At 44.6% G+C, this 14,905-nt stretch overlaps 1 protein-coding gene across 1 annotated transcript in view; it reads right to left on the minus strand.

The window, feature by feature from the left end:
* Positions 1 to 272: 272 nt before the first annotated feature.
* Positions 273 to 14,905, minus strand: part of LOXHD1 (lipoxygenase homology PLAT domains 1) — a 142,392-nt gene continuing 127,759 nt past the window's right edge. Inside the window, exons 38-41 of the mRNA XM_052778530.1 lie at positions 6,356 to 6,526; positions 5,082 to 5,220; positions 3,488 to 3,649; positions 273 to 949 (exon numbers count right to left, since the gene is read on the minus strand). Of these exons, the coding sequence (XP_052634490.1) occupies positions 469 to 949; positions 3,488 to 3,649; positions 5,082 to 5,220; positions 6,356 to 6,526 (953 nt within the window). The 3' untranslated portion in view covers positions 273 to 468. The remainder of the gene's footprint in view (positions 950 to 3,487; positions 3,650 to 5,081; positions 5,221 to 6,355; positions 6,527 to 14,905) is intronic.

Here is a 14,905-nt window from a genome sequence, read left to right on the forward strand (position 1 = left end):
CCGCTGCTTTCGATGCATGTGTGTGTATGGACATGCAGTGTTCACAGTTGCCAGAAGTGGGAAAAACTGGGATCTCCAAGCTCAATTTTCTTAAATATTTCTAATCCTCTTTAGTCATCTAAAAGGGGATCCCATCAGCAGTGGAGGCCAGCAGGTTTTCCCAGCCCTGGTAGGGCAAAGCATTGAAAGCAGAAGATGCCATCTGAGCTGTTAAAGGATAGGTTATGGCTCTGCTAGTTGTGGCTTTTAATCATAAATAAGTGAGAAATGTATTTATTTCATTCACAATTTTATATGCACCTTAAAAAAAGCAGTATTACTTTTACAAAATGTTAACCCAGGAAGCACATCTTGCTACTAAAAATCTCTCAATATAAAAGGCAGCGATTTAAAAAGTAAAATGCAATATAAAACAGTATATACTGAGAAAAATGTGCATGCAGAAGAGACCAAACCCCTCCTGCAGCCTCAGTACCTAGGAAAAAGCTCCCTCCAGATTAACCCATCGCCCCGGTTTTCATCCAGCCACTTCCCACAGGGAAATATGGTGGTCACACCAGTCGCCGAGTTGGTGATCTCCACCCGCTCCACCAGCCAGCCCGGTGCCAGACCGCTGTTGTCGTGCTCAATCCGGACTTTTTTTAGCTCCCCCATGTCCAGTGTTTCCAGGTAAAACCTGTTGGTTTTGCCCCGCTCAAAGAGGTTCCTGAACTTCTGCTTCAGCGCCCGCTTTCCCGAGTCCCCGTTCAACCCAAAGATGGTGATGAACACATTGGCGTCGGTCCCCGCGCCCTTTTCAAAGCCTGTGACCACGATGGTCTCGTATTTGACTGGCACCAAGCTCCGGGCTTTGCTGGCGAAGCTCTCGGTGACCTTGGCACACTCAAAGACTTTGTAGTCCCGTCTCTTGTAACGCAGAGGGATTTTCACATTGCACCTGAAAAAGTATCTGCCGAAGGAAAATTAGCAGCATGTTAATGGTACGGTTGGCCACTTTATTGAGCAAATGGTATGGACTGGGCGTGCTACTAAATTGCCTAATATCAATGCTGTTTCAATACTTTTCCGTATACTAGAGTTTCTCTCTAAAAAGACAGCCGTGATTGATCATTGCAACTGGAAAACCCAACATCTCCACAGACACCCTGCACGTGGGAGGGTTGCTGTGGGGCACTTGTCACCTCTTTTGCCCGTGCAATGGCACATCCAGTTACAGACCCACCGAGGCAGGACGAGCAATCAGCCCCGCAGCCCAGCACCGCTGAGTATAACTGGTCCGGGAGCAGGGAGATCAGCAATTATCCTCACTGATGGTATGGTTAAGGTTGGGCTACGAACTAGGAAAAAGGGAATTGGAAAGATGGGAGGAGGAGGAGGTTTAAATCCCCCCTCTTTCCTCATCTAGATCTCCCAGCCCGTCCTTAGCAGGCAAAAAAAAAAAAAAAAAAAACCATCGAGCACAGAAATGATAGGTACCAGATGCCGAAAGCCCTTGGCTCTGCAGTGCTGCCTCTGGTGATGTGCAGGGAGCACATAGCACATCCATAAATTACCGCGTACCTGGCACCCGGCCAGAGGCTGGAGCACTCTGCTTTTAATGATGTATTTCATTTCCAATGATGCAGATCATTTCCAAATGAGGTTTTTCCCCCTCCCCCTCCTTCATCAAACTGCAGCAGGTCCTCCTGGAGGGAGTGTAGCTGGATTGCAGTGCGTGTGTGTAAAATAAACACCTGGAGGAAGGGTTACTGCCATTCCAGCAGTACTGTGCTGCTTAAACGCTTCCAACACTTTTGACATTTTCCGCAGCCAAAGTAAAGCACTCCTTTCTCTTGAAGGAAGCTTTGTAAATGAGAGATTCTGGTGGGAGCAAAATTTTAGGCTCAAGGACAGAAAAACTGCATGAGAGTAAAGTGGAGGGGTTGCTTGACGCTGCAGTTTTATTTCTTGGGCTATGTAATATCTCATGGTCTGGAGTTATAATGGAGCATGCCAGTCTTCACGAGGGGCAAGAAGAAAAAAGATGACCTTTCTAGCCCTGGGATTTGCAAGAAAAAGCTTCTAAATGCAGCCCTTTCACATACTAAGATCTACTACTAAAAGGCAAAAATCGCCGTATAATTCAAAACTATTGCTGCAGCAGTATCATAACTCTTTTAATTTGGTCTTTGGCTTGACTGGGTAGGGGTTTTTTGATGTTTGAGATCGGGAATACCTGAAGTGAGAGCTTGCTTTCACAGTGCAATCTGCTCCAGTTGCTCCTTTGCAGAGCAAACACCGCTGTGAAGTGCTGCGTCTGCAGAGCTGGAGCCCTGCTTCAGTGCAATGACAGGCTGCAGGCTTTACCGGTATCTCCTCGCTGCCCTCTTTATTTTAAAACAACTTAAAAAAAACTGGGGCTTTATGAGAAGATCTTTGGCCCCTTCAAAACACACTGGTTCAGCAGTTTCAGCATGCTCCCAATGAGTTTAGTGCATGGATTTGATTGCACAGCTGTACTTTAAGAGTTCCAGTTTTTTCCCCACCAGGAGAAAAGAACATGTTTTAGTATGTAATTGACTGAGTTTTCACTCAGCAAATATTATTGTGGCTCTTCTGCTGGCTGATTAATTTGCTAGGAGAGACTCTTAGCTTCTAAAAAAAAAAAACCAACCACTTCAAGGATTTCTTCTTAAACACTCAATTGTCTCAGCTAGAACAAACTCCTTATAGTTAAATTCCTTAGCAGCAATGGAAATATCATGGAGAAGAAAAGAAATCCACAATTAACATTGTGGATATTTTCTCCGAAGAGCAGTTCGTTCTGCAAATGGATGATCTTCTCCTGTTCCTGCATGGTCGCTGTGATATCTGCTCCCTGAGTCGTGAACGTCAGCCCTCCCAAATACAGGGCTCAGACCAAAGCGTGTTGGATCTGATGTGCTCAGGGCTCTTCAGACATGTTCATTTTTCAGCCATGGCAGATTTCAGTCATATTCAAATCAGAGTAGCTGAGCTGCATGATTGCAACATTTCCAGTGGGCCTTTTGGACCGTACCAGAAGGATCTCTCATCCAAACTGGTCTGAATTGGAGGTTCAGGTTTTGTGTTACTCTCACCTTTTTTCTAGGAGCTCTTTTTCCAAGACTTACCTAAAGGTCAGTCTGTTCAGAGCATGCTACAATCGCCTTAAATTTCAGTCACTCTAAGTATTTTCCACAAGCTGAGGCATTACTTTGTCACAGCTGTGAGATTCACCCAAGTCAACTTATTTATAAACTTACCTGCACATACTAATGCCCTCTCTAACAACTCAGACATTGCACAGGCAGGGATGTTCTGTACCCAACACACTAAACAGCTTGTCCTTAGCTTTCAGAAAGGGATGAAGACTGGTAAGACTTTCTGCTATTGCTTAAATCTGAAATGCTTCAGGCAGACGTATGCAGAGCTGCTCAGCTTCCCCACGTCCTCCTGGAGCGGCTCCTTCAGGTGAGGAGGCACTTACTTGTTGCAAAGCTCCATCTCCGTTACGACAATCTCTTGGACGTGCCAGAAGACATCAGCTTTTGCAGATGACTTCTTCCCATCTTTTGGGCAGTGACCAACACAGATGGCTGCAATCTCACCAACGTTCTTTGAAGAAAACTGAAAGGTGTCTGTTGCTCCCCTACAGGAGACAGGGAGCAGTTTCAGTTAGTATCTTGAAGGCTGGCAGTGACTTGTCTCATATGGACATTAAGTTAATTTGCACATGGGTACGGAAGATAGAAGATAAGCCTTCATTTAAAGTCATTTGATTTAACTACGATCATTCAACACAAAGTATAATTTCCATATTTAAATTTAGTATTTTCTGTGATTAGGGGTGACACTTTAAACTGTTGCCACTAGGACTTTCCAGGATAAACTTGAGCTGTTCCACATACAAAATCAATTTGCCTTATTATAGATAAAGCTAAAGAATGACTAATTTCCCCTCCAGCACTTATTCATTCATCCTTGACAGATACTGTATCTGTTACACATCTACCCACCATAGCTGTTTTAAATCTGCTAGTTCAGCCACCCTTCCCGAAGCTCAGCTTGAAAGCAGTTTAGAGAAGCGATAGGTCTCTGTCAAACCCTTGGCTGGCTCCCTGTCATGTCCCCTGCATATCTGTTAGGTTTATCTCCTTGGACTGGTCCTTATTCTAACCTGCCTCCAAGGATGGACTGTGACTAGTGCTTTGGAGATTGGTGTCTTTAACTCCACTGTAGACACCATCAGCTTAAGGTCAGGAGGAAGCTCCTCCCCATCTTTCATGTTTCACATGAAATCTCAGCCATTCACACTAGAGTCCACATCAGCTGTAATTTCACCTTCCTTTACAGAGCCGCAAAAAAAACCTTTCCTCCCTGCAAAGCAACAGAACATCAGCAGTGTCCATAACTTTGAAGAGGTTCCCGTCTCCTAAGGGTGTGCTGCGTCCTTAAATAAAGTAGAAAACCCATCTCACATCTGGAGCAAGTTGGTCCCACATGGGAGAAGGGATCTGCCCCACGTTACGTAGATGTGCCTCCAGCTCGTCTGCACATGAGGCTGATATTCGGCTTTCCTCACGCGACAGTGATCTTTCAGCCTTACTCCCCAGATTCGTCTGGAAAGTCAAATCTGAGCAGCTCTGACAACATTTAGCCTCTAACTATTTTTACTTTCTCTCTGATTCCCACTGCCAGTGAGATGCTGTAAAAGGAACTAAAACCACCTCCAGCTTCCTTCTGCTCCTCCCAGCTCAAAAATACACAGCCTCCCCGGGGGCTCGCCAGAAGCCCGTTTGTATGTACTAATACAAAAGGACACACACATGCATCATCTACATTTCCTTTTACCAAATGCCTTTTTCTTATCATTTTTAAACCTGCTCTGTGTCTGCCCATCAAAAACTAATTTTACATCTTCCTTTTACTCCAGGTGAGAAGCCATTAGGCTTTTTGGAAGGGGGCTGAGGAAGAGCATGACACAAACACAACTCTGTAAACCATCCTGGAGAAGAGGTGGCATTTGTGGAAGACGCACAGCTGGTGGGGAGTTCCTCTAGCCCACCATCCTGTCCCACTACCTTTCAAATCTCCTTTTCTTGGAAGAGTTTTCCATAAGGAATTCTTTCGAGCGGCCCAGCTTTCCTTCTAAGATGATCCAGATGTTTTCCTTTGTTTCTGCATCTTCTCTGTCGCTTGTTACTGTGACAATCTCATAGGCTTTAAAGCATAATTAACACACGCGTTAGAAAAGGAAGAGCAGATGGCCAGAAAGATCTCTTCATTGGGCTGTCACTTTGCTTAAAATCTCTCTTCCTAATATTTGTCACAGCACACAAGAAAGCATTTGCAAAATAAGGATGGAACCACGCTGAAATCTGTGGGACTTTTGACTTCTACGTGCTTTGGATTTCATGCAGGGATAGAGTACATGAAAAATATGAGTACAGCTCAATCAGCTAGCAAAAGTAGATGGAGCTGCTCTTGAACAAGTTATGTCCAGCTCCCTGCTGTGCTAAACACTCTTTTTTTAACACAGCCCAAATCCTACAGTTTTTGTGCCACCGTTCCTAACAGGGACAGTGAGGATATCCATGCACCCAACAGAATGTGCTCGGATGCTGTGGTGGCATGTAAGGACCCAAAATGGCAATCACAGGACTGAATTTTTGCAGGGGCAGAGTGAAATCACACTGAAGTAATGTGATTATTGACTCTCCAGGACTCTCCTAAAGAAGAGCACTGTGGTGCAGGAGTTCTTGAGATGCGCTTTGCATATCATCAGTGCAGTTAAATAACTCACTCTCTCACTAGCTCACCACATTAGACACCAGTGTAATTACCTTGGACTCAGTGGAATTGCCCAGAGCAGACCCAGGGCTATGGGGTGTTAAGCTCACCCGTCATGTTCAGCTGGGATACTTGAGCTAGTAGCCCAGAACATGTTAAGGAGGAAGCTGGAACAATGTTACTTACAAAGCTTTAAGGATTGAACTTATTTTCCACCTCAAAGACTCAAGCCCATTATTTCTAATGAGACCATAACCACGTGTCCTTATGGCTTACTAACCATGTGTCCTTATGGCTGGATTGAACCATTGCAGATGGGCTCCTCTTAGGTTTCAACTCAGAATGAGATCTTTTTCTTCCTCATAAATCCTGAGTTGTTTCTTTCTTATCACAGCATTGCACTTTTGAACCAAAGAGTGCTTTAAATAATCCAACCCTTAAAGCCTGCAAATCCAAACGCCTATTGCATGGGAACGCTTAGTGGAGCAGCTTGCAGGAGATATGGTTAGGATCACATGGCCTCTGAGGTCCCTCAGCAAATGCCACAAGTCAATTCTAAACTTACCGGTCCGCTCCTTCAGTTCCAGGATGTCGTTATTGGCACAAGCCAGTTCCCTTATGAGCTGCCCATCGTCTTCACCTTTAGCCAGCCAGCGATCACACTGGAAGCGAAATGTCTTGTCCATGGCGGAGTCCTTCACGTCAATATATTCCAAGTGCCAACCTGGTGCGATTCCTAGTAAAGCGACAAAATAAAAAAAGCTTTGGATATTTTCACATAGCTTGGGTAAGGAGGTGAGACACCTTTCCTCAGTAGCATCCTGCTGGTGCTAGAAATTATTTGTATTTGCTTCAGATCATGTCACCAGTGAACATGACATTGTTCTGATACCAAAACCGATGTCGACTTGCTCAAGACCATAATCTGATCCCTCTTCTAGAGTCAGGCCACGCTTTTGAGGGAGTCGCTGGCTCTTGATCAGATATAAGGGTGTTAGAGCATGGTCCTGGATAAGCTAGATTTCAAACTCTTTGGACAAGAGACCATCGCTTGTCCTTGCCCAGCACTTTGCACAAGACAGGGCTTCTGCAATACCAGTAGCAGCAGCAGTGAGATGGGAGAGATGGGGCTGGCGTGCCTCCTGCCAACATACCAACACAGGAACCACCCCAGGAAGAAGCACTGCTGTGGCTTAGGGACAACAAATCCTTACAAAGCCCCAGAGAAATCAGGGCCCTGTTTGCCAGAGCCAGAAGCACGAAATCTCCTGGAAATCAGAGGGTTTAGGGGCAAAAGTTAAGGGAGCAGCTTCTGTCACAGAAACTGCTGCTGATTCTTCCTTCCATTTTAAGGGAAACATGAAGCCTTAAAGCCAAAAGAAAGACATGAGTTCATGTTCCACCTAACCCCCATTCCTCCACCACACATGTCTGTAGCTATTAAAAAAGACATAGCAGTGTGTGCATGGTTTGTGGTGGTCCCTTCACATTTTGGGAGTGCTAGCTGGCCACAAGCTGTAGGGTTTAGTGTCTTTCTCTATGGCCTGTATGACCCCCAAACCCTTCATACTTGGATTTGAAGGTCAGAAGGTCAGAAATTACAGCTTGCTCCTTTGACCCTGCCAGCTAGCCCATGCAAGGAAATTACCCATGCTATCCTGACTTTGCCAAGCAACCAGGGTGAATCCACTAATGCTGTGACTGGACATGAACACAGGACAGACTAAAGTGACGGATGCTCTAGCAGGGACCACCAAATCACCTAACTTTTGCCTTAGGGCCTTCTGAGGAGTCATAGCTCCCTTTTAGTGTTCTTCTTCCTTGTTTGTTTTTTTTTTTTCAGTGGAAAAGGAACTTGAAAATGAAGAAAAGGGCATTTGGGAACAGTTTCCTGATTTCTTTGTTGAAACAGAAGAAGCTCTTGTTGAGCTTGGGGGGACAGGAGGTTCTGACAGTTCTACTTACAAGTCCTGTTATTAGTCAGACAAAGAAAGGTTATGTTCATGATGAGAGATCTCTGCTGACTTACTATTTACATCCCAGAGACATTAAACAACTCTTGCTCTTCCAAGAACTCACTACCATGTGCCTACTTCCTTAGTTTGCAAATATAACCTACTTTAGCCCTGAAAAGAAAATGAAGGCACCTTTTTGAGTTATGTCAACAAGTCACCCTGGTCTTGTGGACTCCGATCCCTCCACACCACATGTTGGCAGTTCTCTACCAACCTCACAGCCATTCCTGTTTGGTACTTTGGCCTCCTGAACCTTCTTCAAGCTAGGAAACTGCCCGCTACAAAGCACAAAGACACCAAAGATACCACTTGCCCCTTAAATTTTGGGGGCACAGAACTGCAAAATCATTGTGGCTGGAAGGAACTGCTGGAGAACATCTAGTCCAACCCCCTGGTTAGAGCAAGCTCAGCTAAAACAGGTTGCTCAGGGCTGTGTCAGGTCAGGTTTTGAATGTCTACAAGGATAGAGACTTCGCAACCTCTCTGGGCAACCTGTGCCAGTGTTTGATTACCCATGCAGAGAAAAAAGCTTTTTTTCTTATTTTGAAATGGAATTTCCTGTATTTCACTTTGTGCCCATTGCCTCTTGCCCTGTCACCGGGCACTGGTGAGAAGACTCTGGCTCCATCTTCTTTACTCCCCCCATCAGACACTTGTACACATCAATAAAATCCCCCTGCGCCTTGTCTTCTCCAAGTTGAACAGTCCCAGCTCTCTCAGCCTCTTCTCATACAACAGACGCTCCGATTCCTTAATCATCTTTGTGGCCCTTCACTGGACTCTCTCCAGTATGTTCCTGTCTCTCTTGAACTGGGAGGACAGTGCCACGTGCCAATGACAAGACCTGTGCAAATACCACGGGTGCAACACCCAGGCAGGGGAGTTGGATGCACCAGCCAAACGTGCAGGACCTCCTCCAGGCTCCAGCGGCAGATCTTATCAAGTTCCCCAGGGCTCCCACTGCACTCTAACTGGAGCAACTTGCTCTTTGGGGCTGTTTGGAAATGTATTCTAAACATGTTGGCAGCGTCGGCCCTTAATCTTTTTGGCAGGCTTATTTCCATTTAAGTTCAATGAACATCTCTGCAGCATATTCAGGAGGCTGCTCCGCTTCCATCAAAACTTTAGCTAGAACAGTACAGAATGAAAGAAAGAAAACATCTCATCCTTCTCCAGCAAGAGAGATCAATGACTGCAGCCCGGGATAGAATAAATTGGTGATCTTAGTCTTGTTGCCAGCAGTGAACAGCATGATTGGGACAGGATCAGTGCTAAGCAGCGGTATCAGAAAAGCGGCTGAATGAGATGCACATACCCTCCTCCCTCTTCTCCAGCCTGCTTCCAGCAGCTGCTCACCAGCAGAGCTGCAACAAAAACCTGCTTTTTTATCACAGGGAGAGATGGACCGGAGCTGACTTTCCAGCACATGTCGGAGTTGAGGGCAAAGCAAGCACAAAAAGCGCAGCTTTTCCTGGTGTTCCCCGCAAAAGATGCATTTATCGGCTCTGGGCTATTTAAAGAGCAAGCTCCGGGCTCTGTCAGGGGATCAACACGGAAAAGCAAATACAAACAGGTTGTCCCTTACAGCACAAGGGTACCTCAAATCAAGGAGCTGGCTAATCACTCTTAGAAAAATGGTGCTACTGCCCCAAAGCACCTTCCCATCTGCTTTAAACTAAAAAATACTTATCTTCCCTCTCACTAGACCTGGTCTTTCCTTTTTCCTGTTTCCTTCCTGATGGTTAGCAACTTAAATTAGATTAGGACACCTGGAAGCTGTAGAAGCATCCTATATTGCTGTTCATTTTTCAAGAGAAATAATTCACCCCAGGTGAAACATCAAGGGTTTCACTGCCACAGCATTAAACACCATTTAAAAGCTGATATGGAAATGGAAGGATTGGTTTGGGGCTGAAGAAACTATTCTGCTTTATCAGACAAGGTGCTGTTTTCCTCTTGAGTCAGGCTGGGAAAAGATATATTTAATTTCTTTTTGCATTGATCTGGAAAAAAAAAATGCAAAGTCCAGTAATGCACAAAGTCTAAATGTGATCCTTTCCCTCCACTGAGCTGGGCCTGTGTGCTGGGGAGCACATCAGTGGAAGGAGAAAAAACTGTGCTTGCAGAACCACTTTTCAGGTCATGAAAGCCTGGTTTCAGGATATAACCCTGTTTACACCTTCTGTTCCTGTGTGGTTTTTGCTGAGCAATGGGCTCAGAGACATTACAGCACCTAAAAAAACAACAGGAAAGGAAACCACATCCCATACAGACGTAACCCCAGAGGCATCAAATCCTCAGCACAAGCTGGTTTATGGACTGAGCATCAGTGAAGAAGTGCAGGATCTCTGCAGCAACGGCTCATCAGCCTTTTCCTTGGATACTGTTGGGTGGTGGATCCTGATCTGCCGCGAAAGCCACAGTTGCTCCATCGCTCAACTCAACATCGCTCCAAACCAGGACCACTACTTTTGTCCCCATTACTGCTTTGGGGCAGAAGGGAAGAAATAGCACGTATCTGAGCAGTTTCTGCTTGATTATGCAGGTCCCAGTCTTTAAAATAGTTTGGCCACCACTGCGCCTATGTGGAAGATCCCCTATCACCGTAATTAGAGTTCAATGTTTGTAACAAAAGGTACTTCACTCCAGGCCTGTTTCGCTGCCATCAAAATCCCCAGCAGCAAACCTGCCCTAATAAAACCCGTGGCTGTGCCATGTATGCTCCTTAATGGTCCGCAGCTGGAAGTGACATTTTCAATAACATGCAAAACATTTCAAAAGTAATTAGAGGAGGAGAAGAGCTTTGGGGAAAACAGAATCACTTTGCTTGCTTGACTCCGGCAGTTGTATAATTTAGTGTCATGTAGGGAAATGTATTCTCTTCCCCAAGTGTCCTTACCCAAAAGAGCAGTTATTTGTCCCGTTTATCGTCCTTTTCAAAAGGACCCAAGCTGACAAGCGGGTGATGCTGCGTGAGGACCCTCTGTGTATGTCTGCAAGGTCTTCACAGGACCATCCTGCCTTTTTCCCAGGCAATGCTAAAAGTCTGTGCTTTCCTGACGTTGAACACACAGGTTGGATTGTAAGCTCCTTGTCATGCATTTCTGCAGTGATTAGTGCAGTCAAGTCTGACTTTAGAAGTAATAGATGTAACACAGATAATGACATTACCGCTTCATTTAACTAAAACCCCAAGTTGCAGCACCAGAAGTTTCCTTTGCCCCTCTTGGGAACAGCCACCGCTTGCCCCAGCCTATATTCACCCCTAAAATATTAAGCTGTTCTGACACATGCAGACACATGGGAGGATGGGAGAAAAAGAGTGAGAATGGACCGAGTCTGGTGGGTTCACCACTCACTAGGACCTTGGTCCCTTCACCTTAAGTAAATATTAACTGTTCCTTGCAAAGCGAGAGCTGGTGGGGTCAAATCTGCGCTGCCAGAACCACATCCAGGCTTGGATACACACATGTCCATGGAAGTTAAACTGTCTCTGCTGTTTGCAGCCATGTTCATCGACCTTCCTCTCTATCCCTTGTCTATCTGTAGCAGATCTTTGGTTTGGTTTTGAAAGCAGTTGATGCCCAATCAAGTCATTACTGGTGCTTATGTTCCCATAGGAGTAAAAGAAAAATCCTGCTTGGGACATTGGCTGCTCAGGGGCCAGTGAAGAATTGCTGCTGCCCAGCCATTCACAACCATCAGCCAGTGCTGCTCAGCTCCCTAACTGCATTTTTTTTTTTTACTTTTCACATTTTCTGAAACATAAAGTAATGACCATTACAAAGACAGTTCATCAGCCTTGTGTCCTCTGATATTATTTATCCCCTGCCTTGTTAGATGACCATCCATCCCTAAACACCACCACATGAGACATCACCCAGAAAAGTGGTGGGAGTTTTGATAGCGGCGTCAGATTGCTGGAAATGGAGCGTTAATTGTGAGGTGTTAAAATCCTAGCATCTAGCTTTGCATCAATACATCTCAAAACACTTTAAGAAGGTGAATAATTTTTATCCCCAATTTACATAATTGAAAATGAGGTACGGGGATGTGATTTACGCAAGGTCATTCAGCAAGCCAGTGGCAGAATAAAAATAGATCCATTTTGTATATCTCTCCTTTAGGATCATGTTAGTTCACACCACAATATTTCTCATCAGAGCAGACAGGCAATGCAAAACCTCTCACAACCTTTGACAAAGCAAAAGCTTAACGCTTGGGACAGTTTTAGAAAATAGGTCCCCTGCCCCTCCTCCTCTCTGTTCAACTTGTTCAGTCCAGGATTTGACTCAGGTCAAAACCACCCATAAATTACTCTCAGACAAAAAACCCTCCACATCTTACAGATAAACTACTCCTGTGCAAAAACACTTAACAGCTCAGAGTGAAGATATAACAGTTTCTCAGATGATATTCTTGCGATTGAAGCATATTTTGTGTTTTATTGAGGCATACTTGATGCAAAAGCATTTAACAAGGATGCAGGATAATTTGTCCCCAAGAGGAGCAAAGGAGGCTTGTATAAAGAGAAGCTTTTACAGAATTTATAATCCTACAGCTATATCTGGCCTTTTGGGTTCTTTCCACTCCGTAGTGAAGGGTTGCGCAGTTACAGGAGATTGGGAAGAAATGAATGTCTGTGCAAGGTCAACACTGAAGTCTTCACCTTCTCTCCAAGGCTGCTGTTTTGTTTGCTTACATCTTTTTTTCTTCTATTTTCTGTCAACTCTGGACTGTGAGATCTTTGCGTTGTCTTCTGCTTGCGCTGTAATGCCTGTAGCACACCTTTGTGATAGGACCGTTGAGCGTAAGGAAAAAAACCTACCATTGAAAAGAGAGGAAGGTGTATGGCATGTGAGGAGGGCTCTGCGGGTCGGTGCTGGGGTCTCCCGAGGGGCTGAAGACAGATTTGGGCAATCTGAAGGGCTGAGCAGCCACGGCACGGTTGCTGGTCTGCAGCTTGCATGCCCATTTGTGCCTTGTCTAAGGCGTTGACTTCAACCCGTCCAGAAAGATGCAGGAGTTGACGTTGTCTCCCTCTGTACTGAGCCATCAGCAAAAGAGGGGGGATGAGGGACTCTCCTCTCCTTGGACAGTTTTACACATCTGTTTCTCTTCTGCTCACTTTTTATTTAAAGCAGGAACTCTTCAACAGCTCTGCCCCATGGATCGACAGAGTTTATGAGGCAACAGTCAAATGCTGAGGGCTTAGAAAAGCCCTTCTTAAGTCTGATAGCTGAGCAAATCCTTACAAAGGGCTAAAAAGGCAGATCTTTAGGTTTCTTTTAATAATTTATGGCCTACAAGTGCCCAGAATCCTGTCCGTATATTGCAGAAACATATCTCTGGAAAAGCTGTGTGCTGTGAGTTCAAGGCTGGGGCAGTTTAAGATCTGATTCAAGATACTACTCCTTAAAAAGGTAGTTCCTTCAGAGAAAGAAAAGGAAAAACAAGGGTATGCTAATGTTTTTGAGTTGGGTCCAGATCAAGAAAGGGGAATGAGATACTTCTCCATTGGAAGAGCCACCCAAAAGGAGTCACTGGGGCAGTTAGACTATTTAAAACTCAATTAGACAAAGTCATAGCAGTTGGTGTAATTGAGAGAAGGGCCCTGTTGAGGCAAAGAAGAAGTTGGGCTGCATAACCTTGTTATTTACTTCTGTCTTTGCTCCTATAATAACACAGAGAAGTCTGGTTTATCCATAATTAGACTCTTCCTGGCTCCCCTTGGCTGATGGCAACTGAGATAATCAAGAATCTGAAATTAATGACTGTAGAAAGACTGTTTATCATCTGGGTTCAAATCTACTCAGGCAGATGAGGGAGCTAAATCTAGATTTCCCATATCTCCTTGTTGCAAGGAGAAAAAGGCAATAAAAAAAAAGGGGAAAAAAAGCTTTTTCTAGGTAAATAATTCCATTACTGAGATACTGAGAAACTTTAAGCCATTCTTCCAGAATGGTGATTTAGTCCTTAAACCAGAGAAAAAAATGAGGCCTATATTTAGAAAGCCAGCATTTCTACAGACCTACAGATACTGATCTTGCATAAATGCAGAAGTAAATGAACTGAGATATGAGAAAATACATAGTGCCTATCTGAGATCAGGAGATGGGGAGTCTGGAAACGATTAAATTTGCTTAGGGAGTCTAAATATATTAGGTAGAACATCGGTATCTCAAAGTAAACAGGGGCAAGATAAAAAGACATGGAGCAAAACTTAGAACTAAATTTCATTCACAGCAATTCATTGTTACCAAACTCTTGCTGGTGAGCTCGAAACATCTAAAAAAATCAGGAAGAAGTTCCTTGAAATTGCAGTTGTGAAGTCTCTAAACTGCCTGTTTTCAAATGAGCGCCGACTTCCTCCCTAATCAATTTTGCTGAAGTCAGAGGAATTGGATGGGGGCTTCATTCCTCCTTTATGCCTCATACAGAGATGCCACTCAGCAGTTTTTGTGGAGAAAATGGCATTTAAAAGCATTAAAGTGGGACCATAAAACTGACATGCTTTTCCAGAGGAGGTAAACACAGTGTTTGCAATTTAAAGACGTTCTGACAGTCTTTGCCATTGCAATTATGGTCTCTTCAACTCTGAACCCCCCACTGCAGTCGAATTTCGGTAAAAAGATAAACAAAAGTGGGATGTGAACTGGGAACAAAGCCACTGCAGCAAAACTTCGTTGATGGGGTCGGATGCTGAGCTGGACTTCATGGCAAAATAGCCACCTTGGGCAAGCCATTTAAATGTATTTTATCCTGAAATGGGGGCAGATTTGTTGACTTCTTGCTGGGACCAGGTGACGTCTGAATGAAAAAGCAGCCTTGCGATGGTTCCCTTAACTAGCCCATAGGTGCTAAAGGCACCTAATGTGAGTCAACACAGGCTGATGTTGTCATTGAGGCTGATTATTAAGAAAATCAGGAAAAGAACATCGACCGTGTTCCAAGTATTCAGTATGTGAGGAGCAATGGGGGAGGTCAGTGTGAGGCTGAGTCCTCCACAGACCGTTGGCAGAGAACCGTTTAGTCCAAAAAAGTAAAAAACTAAGGAAAGAATGATCAACATCTGATGCCTCAAAGTAATGGTAAATACA

This window comes from Harpia harpyja, chromosome Z (genome assembly GCF_026419915.1).
Source record: "Harpia harpyja isolate bHarHar1 chromosome Z, bHarHar1 primary haplotype, whole genome shotgun sequence".
Lineage (NCBI taxonomy): Eukaryota > Metazoa > Chordata > Aves > Accipitriformes > Accipitridae > Harpia > Harpia harpyja.